Genomic DNA, 13,100 nt, shown 5'->3' with positions numbered 1-13,100 from the left:
ATTTGTATGAACGTTTCTTCTATTTTCATCGGTGGTTCGTCGTTAATATGTTTTTCGACATAATGACCTCTTTCCATTTCTTCATCCTCATGAGGAACTTCTTGAAAAATATCGATGATAATGTCGTTGATATCTATAGCACCATCTTCTGTAGTGAGGTTTGAGTCTATATCTTTGTAGCCAGGGTCACTTGTAGCTGAAGTATCATACATTATCAATAGATGAAGTTCTTGTTCTTCTTGGTGCTCCACATTGCTGTTCACAACTTCAATTTTTGCGTTTGAGAAGCCAGACTTTACAAAACAGTTCACGACAGTTTGTTTTCTAATTGCGTTTACTGAAGAGGAAATCCATTGAATCGCATCTAGGATACTGATTTTCTTTGCAAGGTCACTCGCACATGTTACATTGTTCATGTTTGCAATGAGATGTCTTAAAACACGTTTTCTGTACTGAAGTTTAAAATTTTTTATTATCCCTTGATCCAAGGGCTGACACTCTGCAGATGTGTTTGGTGGCAGAAAAATGATTTGAATGTTGGACAATTCAATGTGCGGGTGAGATGCAGCATTATCCATGAAAAGAATAATTTTTCTGTTTTGACGAATCATGTTTTGGTTAAGGTGACTTATCCATTCGTTCATAATATCTCGTGTCATCCACGCTTTTTTATTAGACTTCCAATCAACATTCAAGATTCAACTTTATGCCCTTGAAACAACGAGGATTTTGTGGTTTCCTATAACAAGAGGTTGTTCAAAGTCTCCCAGCATATTTGTACACAATAGTACAGTCAAGCGTTCCTTAGAAATTTTTCCGCCCTGGCACTTTCCGTTTTTTAGACTTATTGTTTTTTCAGGAAGAACTTTAAAAAACAACCCTGTTTCGTCACAGTTGTAAATATCCTTAGCTTCAAAATCACGACATAAATCTTCCAATTTGACGGTCCACTCTGATACCACCCCAGTATCAACAGATCCACCTTCACCACTTACGGTTTTCCAAGAAATTTTATGCCGAGTTTTGAACTTGTCTAGCCATCCCACAGAAGCTTTGAACTCATTTACTCCCATAGATTTCGCAACCTCCAAAGCCTTTTCCCTAATAATAGGCCCATTAATGGGAATTTTTTTTAGCACGTGCGCGACAAAACCACACGTACGTAGCATTGTCAATTTGAAGTCCAACAGTTTTCGGGAATGATTTTTGAACCTGATCATTTCCGTGTTGCCAAAATTGTTTGAGCAGTTCATTTTTTTTCTTTAGGATGTCGCTTACCTGCGTCTTCCCGATTTTGAATTTTGCAGCGAGAGTGCGAACACTATTTTTTTGACGATCATACGCATTAATGAGTTCGACTTTATCTTTTAAAGTTAAATGTTTATGAGAAGACATTGTGCACTTCACACGACACTGAACAAAACTGAAACTGAAAAGACGAAAGGCCGACCAAATCCCCCCCCCCCTGCACACACCGAATTCATCAGAAGTTTCACCCGTGCCTTAAAATTCTTGAAAAAGGGTTTAGAACCGCGACGTAAACCTTGATAAAATTCAGAGAATCGGAAATAGAAAATAAACGATTGAGGCAATACGTGGAAGAAAAGTTCCTAGAAAAAAGGCTGTGAGCTCGCCCGCTGTCCGTTATGGGGAGATCAAATTAAGTGCTAATCTAAACGAAACAGTGCAGATTGCCTGTCCGCACCCGTTACAGAGAATGTCCGCTAGACAGAAGCTGCAAACACGTTAAAACCAATAGAGGTGAGTTGAGGAATTTGAAAATGTCCTTTGTAGAGAGATGTCCGTTAACGAGAGGTGTCGGTTAGGAGAAGTTTCACTGTATATACTGTTAGAATGGCGAAAAGTTACGAATGGTAAAATCTACAGACAGTAAGTAAGAATTTTCAAAATCGCTATCTAAATTCAAAATAAACCTAGGAGTGTGACTAGAACTATGAAGCATATGTGCAAGAAGCCATATTTCACTGATTGGATTGTCAGATTATGAGATTTTTTCCCTAATTGGGATGAAACAGACATGTTTAGTCACAGTATTAGCATTAGTACAGGCATATGATGCAGAACACAAGCTTATATAGCATCAGCCAAAAAAAAACAAAAGAAATTGCCATTTCACCCGTTCATCACTCCAAGTGCTTGTCTAGTTCTGCTTTGAGCTGAGTTAAGTTTTCGACCTCCACTGCAACAGATGGAAGTTTGTTCGATCTGTCAACCATCCGCTTACTAAAGGCAAATTTCTGCTCATCTATTCTACAATTGACTTTCCTCAATTTGAATTTGTCTTTGATACTGTTGCACATGGAGCAAACATTGGTCTAAGGTGTCCACATTCAATGGCTTCCTAAATCCAGTTCTGTATGAAGCAAATTTCTATCCTGTTTGGCAATATTAATTACGTTTTAGGTTGGATGGTTTAGTTTCTTTTTAATCATAATAATTCAAAATTTAAAAATGATATAATTTTGTAACTATGTACTTCAAATTCCATTCTGAAACTTTTATCATAATTGTATCATTTTTGAATAACTATTTTATAGTATAGGTCAACCTTTGCATGTCATTTATTAAATTTCATTTCAGTCTCTTTTTTGGTTTGGTATGACAAGTTTATTGCTCTTCCTATTATTTTATAAGAGACCTAGCATTTTTGATGAGAAAGAGAGCATTTTAATACTTTTGAATTGTGTGAATTGTGTTGTTTGCATTGTTTAAAAAAATAACATTCTTAAGATTTATGGTGTTTTGTTCAGAACAGGTTAAGTCAGCAGTTTACTTAAACAGTTTCCTCAGATATTTGAAACAAGTTCTTTGTCACTTTGAAAGAAATGGAACTCTGAAAAAATGTATTATTTTATAAATCATAAAAGTGGTTTCATTGTTCTGTTTTAACAACTACCGAATATTCATATACAGTGTCCCAGGAAGAATCTTTCCAAATTTCAGGAGTTGATTTCTTGAGTGATTTTAAGAAAAAAAAAGTTCATTTCCACATTGATCCAATTTCAAGCCAGTATAGAAATGTGGCAATTGTAAGAAAAAAAAAACTAGAATACCATGTTAAAATGTTTATTTTAGAATTAGAAGTTCCAAAATATTTTAAAACGATATTAAAAGTTACTCAACTTGGAAAATTGGCTAAGGTAAAGAAAGCCTGCACGAGAAGCACGCAAAAGTTTGATGAAATTTACCGCTAAAAGTACTTTGCTGTAACGGTATTTGTATTGTTGCTCGCTCGGTAAACAGACGGTGGGTGTTATTGGTCTGGAGTAGAAGTTGAATCCCACGGGAGCTTGAAACCCTCCCGAAGTGGAGGGGAGGTAACCTGACCTTTTTTCTTTAGAATCACTAATTGAATCATGAACAGAGTCATATTGGAAGTTCTGGCGTCATAAAAAATGTCCATAACATAGTTTCACCGGTAAACTTTTTTCGAAAATTGCCCTGCTTCTCGTGTTTTTTTTTTTTTTTTTTTCTTAATAAACAATTTATCCACCAGTGATTCTAGAAGGAAAAAAAAGGTCAGGTTACCCCCTCCACTTCGGGAGGGTTTCAATCTCCCATGGGATTCAATTTCTGCTCCTGACCGATAACACCCACCGTCTGTTTACTGAGCGAGTGGCACCTCTGTAGCCAGGTGGGAAGGAGCAGCAGTGCATAGCGCACGCTTCTTGATTAGACCAGGGTTCGAGCCCGTCACCACCAAATACGGAGGATGCGGAAAAGTCAGGAATGACCACCGCATATTCATGGAGCAGTATGGCCTTAGTTGCTAATGCTCCTAAAAACCAAATAACAAACAAACCGAGCGAGCAACAATACAAATGCCGTTACGGCAAAGTACTCTTACTGGTAAATTTCATTGGACTTTTGCATGCTTCTCGTGCAGGTTTTCGTTATCTTCGCCGGAAAATCAATTATTCTAAGAAATGAATATTAAAAAAAGTTATTCATTTTTGAATAACTTTTATAGTCAATCAACTTTCATATATCATTTATTAAATTTCATTTCACTGTTTCTTTAGTTTGTTTAGTATGACAAGTTTATTGCTTTGCCCATTATTTTATAGAAGACCCTCATAATCATTGCTGAAAATGTCTGCTTTCTACTTGGATATATGCATCATAATGTATCATCAAAATAATTTTTTATTTGAATGTAGTCTGCAACATCCAGAATTCTCTGACAGTGCATCACTATCATTAACCTTTTTCACATATGCTAATGCTTTCATGTGACCCCAGATGCAATAGTCTAAAGGATTAAGGTCAGGTGAACTAGCTGGCCAAGGATAAGGATGGCCTCAATCAATCCAGTAAGTTGATAGCAATGGCTCCGGTAACCAAAAAACCATTGGAAAAAATGTAGACCATTGCAGTGGAAATATATACAGCATCATGTCAATGAAAGAACATTTTCCAAAAGGCTGAACAACTCTACACCATACCTTTATCGAAAACCAGCATTGGAATGTTCTCATCTGTTGTGTGAGGATTGTCACCAGCGCATTTGTAGTTGTTATTAACTCCATCTCAAGTAAAATTTGTATCATCGATGAATAAAGTGTGCCTCACACATCAGGAACAGGCAATGAGAAAAATTAACTTGCTGCTCATAATCTGCCTGTTTATGATGCTGTACTTGCTAAATGGTATGGATATTCACTGAGTTCCAGGAGTTCATTTGTGCTGTTTCATGCTATTTGAATTCTGTGATTAACACTATGCTCAGACGATCCAGTTTCCCATAGATATCAATGTTTATTAATAAAAACTTGCCATTTAGGGACATTAGAGTTAGGAAATTGCTGTTGCTATTCATTATAAACTATAATGATACATTTATGGTTTATGTTACTGTTACTAAAACCATAAATTATATGAATTTCAGCTTACTTTACATTTGAAAACTTAGCTGTCATCTTTTTTGATAAAAGCACACTGTTAAATGCAATTAACCTAATAACACACACCAAATGCTATTTACATGCTCCAAGAAAGCTTGCACGAACTAAATATGTAACTGGACCATGCAGTGTGTATAGTCAGGCAGTACTGCAATTTTCAGTGGTAGAATCTTTGATATCAACTTTTTGGTTAAAAAACACCCAAGGAATCAACTCCTGAAGCTTGGCAGATTCTTTATAGGGCATGTTGTTATAGATTACATATGATTGTTAAACTAGCTAAGTTGTTTTGAAACAGGTAGCTAATATGGTAGTTAAACTTTAAGGTAGTTATTCATGTGTATTGTAATTTTATCATGAATGTTTTCTTAAGTTTTCCAGAAGTATTCCCATCAGGAGAGCAAGTATATGTGGAAGGGAAGATCTGATTTAGCAGGTTTGCACAACTTCATAATGATGAGTTGAAATTTTGAAAAACTATTCTAATTTTAGAAATCATAAATTTATCAGTGCAAATTTGTTTTATTTTAATTGAAAAGAAATAAATTAAATGGCAAAACTACCAACTCTATAAAATACCACCGGCTTGTTTTGTATAAAAAAAACAAAAAAACAGTAACATTCTATAAATTTATAAAATAATGCTTTGTTTTACTTAATATACACTTAGGTCTTCATTTAATTGTAAAATGTAAATATTTATTAATCCATGAAGTTTACCTTCTCAGTATAAGTATTTATCCATATAATAGTTTTATACGGTCCATATTAAAGATAGTAATTGTAAAATTGTATATTTTACAATCTGATTTAATTACAGTACACTTTAAATGTCACTGCCTCTCACTTGGCATTTTTAATGTTTATTGTTAATAACTTAGTGGAATAAAATGGAATTTTAAACTAATTTTTCAAACTTTAAGAAACTGTCAGCCGAGAATAACAAAACTTAACCTATGTTTGATGAAGTTCAAATTACTGTGGTACCAATATCTATTTGTGTAATCATCATGTATTGATGTACAGTAATACATAAAGTATACATTTAGGTTATGTACTTAACGTATCATTGTACCTTTATCATCTACAACAGTAGCTGATATAAAGATAATATATTAATGGCATCTTATTTTTTAAAATTTACTGTAGAACCTTGCTGATTGCAGGGATTATGTTCCTGAATATCTCCATGATCAGCAAGTGTAGTCTATAAGGATTTAAGTTTTGACCTCTCTCTTTATATTTTGTATAAGTTATATATATTTATATTTGGGCAGGCATTGATTGTCAGGCATACAGCTAGTATAGAAATGTACAGGTAATTCAATTGTATATTCCTAACGTTACTATGGTACCAATATACATTTGTGTAGTCATCATGTATTGACGTAGTTGTATATTCCTAAGGGTTTTTAGTTTTTAATGACATTGAGAAATTCACACCTCTTTGCTGTTTAACCAATATTAATTTTATATATTATTAAATTAAAGAAGTAAATAAAGGAATTGGAAAAAAATCTATGCAGATGACTCAGGGTTAAAGGCAGAAAACGATTTACGATGGATGTTACATAATTTTAATGTAATGGGTAGGATGTGAAAACTAGCAAAATAATCATTAAGGTGTGAATTAGAAAGAGAGGGGAAGACAATAGAATGAACGTTGAAGATTAACTTGAAGTACAAATAAATAGTTTAGGAATAACTCAAGTAGTAGAAAAACAAGTAGAATATTAGGAGGGTTAAATAATACAATTTGGAACAATTCAAATATTAATCAGAAAGTTAGGATTAAAATGCACTCTCCTTCAAAAATGTATATGGATATACCTGGTTTTACAGTCCATTGGACCTTTCCAGATAAACATGACTCATTTCAATATATAAGGCAGGTAAATGGGTTACACTAGCTAGTCATAGCATGTAGAGCTGAGCTGACTGATTTTAAGAAGAGTTTTGTGTCAGATGTCATAGTCTAGCTTGCCCATTTATGCAGTTGCTGACAGCCTACACCATCCAGTCAACTATCAGTGATGTTATTGTGAAGTGGAATTGTAGTGCATAGGCACTGCAATTCCACTTCACAATAACATCACTGATAGTTGATTGCACATCCAGCACTGCATAGGAAGGTCACTCCATGTAACCACGAGGTATACTCGGAAGGGCAATATGACGGTCTCATCAGACATCCCTGCAAAACATCATCAACCAGCAATTTAAGACATCATGATTGAGGTCTATATAAACTCACTTTGTACGAAGCTCAGTAGCTTTCATAGGAGAGTGGTATTACATAAGCCAAAAATCACCAACTGCAATCAGTAGTCTCACTTCGTATGGTGCAGTGAATATTGTAATTGGTCCATAGAGCAGTGGAAATCCACTGCTTTATGGACCAATATGATCAATATGTAGATGTTCTACAGTCATCCATTACACCATCCCATCCGACAATAAGTGATGTAGCAAAATTCGTCACTCTGAAAAGAATTTTGCTACACCACATTCCTCCCGTCAGATGGGAAGGTGTGGAGGATGCCTGTAGAACATCTGCTTCCGAATTGCATTTTTGCGGACAGTGAAAAAGAGGTGGGGTTATGCTAGTTTCTAGTGGGTTTGCTAGTGGAAAGCTTACAGTGGTCTCAGACAGTTTTTAGATTCTGTACAGTGGGACCAACTGATGATGTTACCAACAGCAAATTCTAAATGGGAAGCATTCAAGGAATTAATCATGAAAGCTACTAGGCTTTTCATATTTAACCCCAGGGGCTCACATCTGGTATGTGCTTGGCACACCCAGGGTCCTGAGCTGGATATCATCATTCTTCTCTTTCTATGTGATTCCCTTCTACTTTTCTCTCTCTCTCTCTCTCTCTCTCTCTCTCTCTCTCTCTCTCTCTCCACCATGTAGCTAATAATAATAATAATACCAACAAAGAAATACTGTTCAAGGTTTAGGCCTAAATGGATGTCAGATGAACTAATGAGACTCATGGCAGAGAAGACAAATGCATGAGATGCATATAAATTATCAGGTGACATAGAAGCCTGTGGTAGATAAAAGCTATTCTGTATTTGTAATCAAGTCACAAAGGAGATTAGGCAAGCGAAGGCAGATTATGAGAAATTTTTGGCAAAGGATGCTAAGAAAAACATCAGAGACTTCTTTACTTATATAAACTCTAGAAGGAAGGGGATGAATCAGATTGGTCCCCTTGATATCGATGGTTTGACTGTTTATGATGCTGCTCAGACAGCTGACAAACTGAATGAGTATTTTGCATCTACATTCACACATAAGGAATTCTTTAGGGAAGTAAGGACAAAGGTATTAAGGACAAGTTGCTACAATAGATAAAAGGATGGTTGAGTGGGAGATGACAGAGAGTGGTAATCAATGGGCACTGCTCTTTGTGGATTAATGTTTATTAGTGGAGTCCCCCAGGGTTCTGTGTTGGGCCCACCGTTGTTTTGTATATTTATCAATGATATTGATGAAGGTATATCAGGCTTAATGTCCAAGTATGCAGATGATACAAAAGTCGCCAGGGTTGTTAATGATAGTAATGGCAGTTTGCTACTGCAAAAGGATCTAAAAAAAGTTGGACAGATTGGGCTGAGAAGTGGCAGCTGAAGTTTAACATTGACAAATGCAAAGTACTGCATTTGTCAATGTGTGGTACTACACTTAGGGTGGTAGAAAATTAAAAAATACCTGGGAGTAATTGTGCAGTCAGATATGAAATTTTCTGAGCAGTGCAGACAGGCTGCCAGAGCAGATCATGGGGTATTGTCAATGATATACAGGAATTTTGCTAGTAGGGAAACGGAGTTGATTATCCCTTTGTATAAGACAATGGTCAGGCCATGCCTTGAGTACTGCATACAGGTCCGGAGGCCTCATTTTAGGAAGGATGTAAAGCTTGAGCATGTACAGGAAGTTCAACAAAATTGGTGAGGGCAACGAATGGGTCCTCTTACCAAGAAAGGCTTAGGTTCTGCAAATTGCGGTGGCTGGAGACTAGGCACTTGTGAGATGATCTGATTGAGATGTAGATTGGGTTGAGCACGCTGAATTCTGATGGGAATGGAATTCTTCCACTTGCTCAGATTATCAACCTGAGGAAAGACAGTTGTAGAATAGGTGTGCGGAAATTTGCCTTTAGCCAGTGGGTAGTTGATTGCTGGAACAAAGTTGTGGAAGTTGATAGCTTAAAATAAATTCAAGGAGAAACCAGACAAACATTTAAATGGAGTGGATGTGTGAAATTTTTTTTTTTTTTTGACTGATGCTACATAAGCTCATACACTTGCTTTCTTGCATCACGTGCCTCTACTACTATCCAGGAGGGTGGAATGTGGCATAGCAGCTGATGGGTGGGCATCATACTGTTAAAGTGAGTGGCAGTAATATTAATGGTAAACTGATGTATATCCAGATACTTTTTGGAAAGTAGTGTGTATAAAATTATAGTATGACCTATAATAACATATGCAGCTGATTGATTTTTGAAATGAACCACTTGTATACCAAGTAATTAATAATGTGAAATTAATTTATTAAGTGCTTTGACCTAATTCCTAAACTTATTACAAAGGTGACATTTCAGGATCCTTATCAGATCCCATCATCAGATCATATGAGACTAAAATAAGGGGAGCATAGGAAAATTTTAAATTTACATCTTTAACAAGTTTTAAAATCAAATTTAAATTTACATTCTTGAACATTTTTACAATAATTTTCCTATAGCAAAATTAAATAAATAGGAAATAGGAAAATTTTAAAAATTTCTTATGTTACCCTTATTTTAGTCCTGTATGGGATGATCCTCTTTGGGGTCAAGCAAGGATCCCAAAAGTTCACCTTTGTAATAAGTTTAAGACTGAGGTTACAGCACTTAATTAATAAACTAATTTTGCATTATCCACACGGTATAAGAGTGGGTCATTTCAAAAATTAACATATGGATAATCTCCATATAGCATCATTTCCAAGTTATATACATCTGAGATTTATGAGGTACAACAGTAAAAATAAAAAACATATGAAACTACAAAAATGAAAACATTAAGAAAAATAACTAATAAAATATTAAGAGATGAAAGCTAAAAGTGAGTAATGAGAAATCAGTATAGAATACAATCTGTTAATGAGTAAATACATAATAAGAATGGGAAAACATATAGATAGGATAGAGAACTAAGGTATAAATATATTAAAGAACAACTGGAAACCCATGAGCAAATGAAGCAGAGGAAGACCAAGAAAATAGAACGATGATCCATCCTAAAAGTAAAGTAATAAGAACTCTTAATTTCTGGATTTCTGTCTGCCAGATAGCTTATATTTATTATTTCATAATCGTTTCAATTTATACTAGTCATATAACTGTCGATAAGTAATATCGTAAATTTCCATTTATTATTCAGCATTTGAATCAAATTATATGGTAACTTTCCATAGGATATGTATTTTAGTCTAAAATAAAAGAATATATAATATACTTTACATAAAACATATATAATTATATATGTAATAATCATACAATTAACAGCACCTTTGTATGGGTTTTTTTTTTTTTTTTTTTCATTTTCAAGTGCCTAGTGCTCAATTGGTAAGATATGGCTCATTTTAGTGGAGAGTCAACAAATTTATGATTGGGAAATCCCTCGATTAGCAAGGTGTGTACGTGCGTGTGTGTGTGTGTTCATAACTTGGTATGAAAATATAAATCAAAGAATGGTCCTACGATATGATATTGAAATGACTCTTTTGTGTTAAATATTTGAGTTAAAAGTGATGGAATTATTGATGCCATAACTGTTACTAAAATCATTTAATTAGAATGCATATATGTAATAGGCATTAAAATTTTCTTTCCTGTCCATTTGCTAACAGTTATTCTTAATAAAAACAAGTGTTCAAAACTTGGTCTTTTCATTAATGGTATTTCGTAATGGTATTGATTTTTTTGTTTGTTTGTTTTTACTTAATAATCAGGTAGAAGCTGCACTTACAACAGATCCAGAAAGCGGAGAACTGCTGAAATTAAAGAAAGACCTTGAGGTAAATTTCAAATTATTAATTAAACACAGCAAGTATAACTATGCATTATGTGTATAAAATAGTTGAGTTCCAGCAACCAGTGGTGATGGTCTAGAGTTTAACATTTTTATTTTATGTATGTATTTTCAGCAGTACCCCCTATAACAGCAATGATTTCCATTCCTCCTCCCCAGGCTACATACATAAAGTTTTGAGTGTTGGCAAACCACTTGATTTTTCTGTCAGGTTTCTTTTTTTAAAGAGTTGTAATTTGCTATGCTATACCTTGAAAATATTTTAAAAAATATATGATATGGAATTTAAACTTTAGTACACTGAAATATAATAAGTAATAAAATCAGTATTTTTTATAAAAATCAAATGTAAAAGATATTAGGGGCTCATTAAACTTTGCTCATCTTTCATTTAGTGGACATAGTGTGTATCTGTCAGTGGTGCCTGTTGTTCCCCACAAAACCGTGAAGTGTCACTATGAAGAAGCAAACTCTGCCAAGGCCAGATGAGCGTGTGAGTAATGTTGGTATCATGGATAGTGTTGTCGCTTGTCGTGTTCATGTTGTTCGTCAGTCCTCTCAGTTACTGGAAGGCCCTGTCACCAGGAAGAGGATTCCAGCATCCATCTACAGCACGAGGAGTCAGACGAAGTCAGTAGAGAGAGGAATGCCTGTTGGAGTCCATTCCCCCAACAGAGCAAGGAAGGAGAGGACTCAAGAAATGAAAAGGGACATAGGGAAGAAAGAGGAAAGGAAAGGCTGGGACCTCGAGGAAGGGAGGTTTCAAGGCGAGCAGGTGGTAGAGCACCCTAAATAAAGGTGGGAGAGGACAGCAAAAGTCAGTCATATAACCAATAACCAAAAAATAACAATAACCAATTCCTTTGTGACCAGCACATTCTGCCTTGGAGATTGCTTTTGTGTTGCCTGATGCACAGGAGTGAGCTCTGTCATTGAGCTGGGCAGCTGAGAGCTTGATGAGCCCCCTCGTATTAATTTCTTGCATTTACTGTACACATCAAGCTCTCACAGACGCCCATCAGAATGCTGAGTTGGCACCTTATTTCTTGACACTAGACACCTAGCACACACAAAGGCATCCTCCTTGGGTATGTCGTGTCCTGTTTTAGAAAGGTTGGCAAACGTTTCGCACATTTTTTGAGACTGTGATGCATTAGAGAATCGTCCCCTTCCTTTCTCCCGTGAGTCACATCACTCGCGTGCTAGTCTGTGATCTCTTGCGTGGCAAATATAGTCTGGGTCATGATTTCCGTTTAAATACAGTTTAATCAACAATGAAGTTTAATAAGATAAATAATAATATTTTTGATTAATTGATAATACTATAATAAGCTAACGGATTCGTAATTGAGTGCTTCATATTACGCTATCTAGTTTAACTTTATATCTTATGTTATCAGTTCGAGATATATATACGTTACGCTATTTCTTATCGACTACAATATGGCGCCTAGTTCGACAATATTAGTGCCAACACCCAGAGTTGTAACTTCCAAAAATCACTGGTTAAATTCAAAACAAGAAGCTAACGAACACTACTAAACCTATTTAATATCTCTGTAAAACACAATGTACTATGTTAATTAATGAAGACTACGGTAAAAATTAAAAATACCTATCCCTTTACAGCAGCCAAAAATCCACCGACTGTTCTCTTCTGTGACCAGAGCGCCCTCCTCGGGTGAGGCCCTCGGCCACGGCCAGTTTGGCCATAGCGTTAATGTGGCCCTGTTTGAGGTTTTTTTTTTCCCTTCAAATATCAACAAAATTGAAAATATGAACATTAATTACAGTAAAGAAATAAATGCTAAACATTCATAATACAAGCATTTCAAACCACGTGCGTAATTATACACAGTATTACTGTGTGTGCATTTGTTTGTTCAAGCAGAGACAGAGGGAAGTCCAACTCTTAAGGAATCTTAGCATTAGCATTAGTAAAGGCACATGATGCAAGAAAGCAAGCCTATATAGCATCTGCCCAAAAAAAAAAAACCTTATTTCACCCATCCACTCGCTCCAAATGTTTGTCAAGTTCGGCCTTGAATCTATTTAAGCTATCAACTTCTACAACGACAGATGGAAGTT

General features: G+C 35.3%; 1 protein-coding gene across 1 annotated transcript in view; it reads left to right on the top strand.

The window, feature by feature from the left end:
• Spf30 (survival of motor neuron-related-splicing factor 30) overlaps positions 1-13,100 on the top strand; it is a 72,948-nt gene that overhangs the window by 20,428 nt on the left and 39,420 nt on the right. The window contains exon 2 of the mRNA XM_090386556.1: positions 10,933-10,998. Within this exon, the coding sequence (XP_090242682.1) occupies positions 10,933-10,998 (66 nt within the window). The remainder of the gene's footprint in view (positions 1-10,932; positions 10,999-13,100) is intronic.

The sequence above is a fragment of the Mastigoproctus giganteus genome, chromosome 12, assembly GCF_048544385.1.
Source record: "Mastigoproctus giganteus isolate SK-2022 chromosome 12, ASM4854438v1, whole genome shotgun sequence".
Lineage (NCBI taxonomy): Eukaryota > Metazoa > Arthropoda > Arachnida > Uropygi > Thelyphonidae > Mastigoproctus > Mastigoproctus giganteus.
The sequence above is the reverse complement of the archived record's forward strand: the minus strand, read 5'-3'. Positions and strand labels throughout refer to the sequence as shown.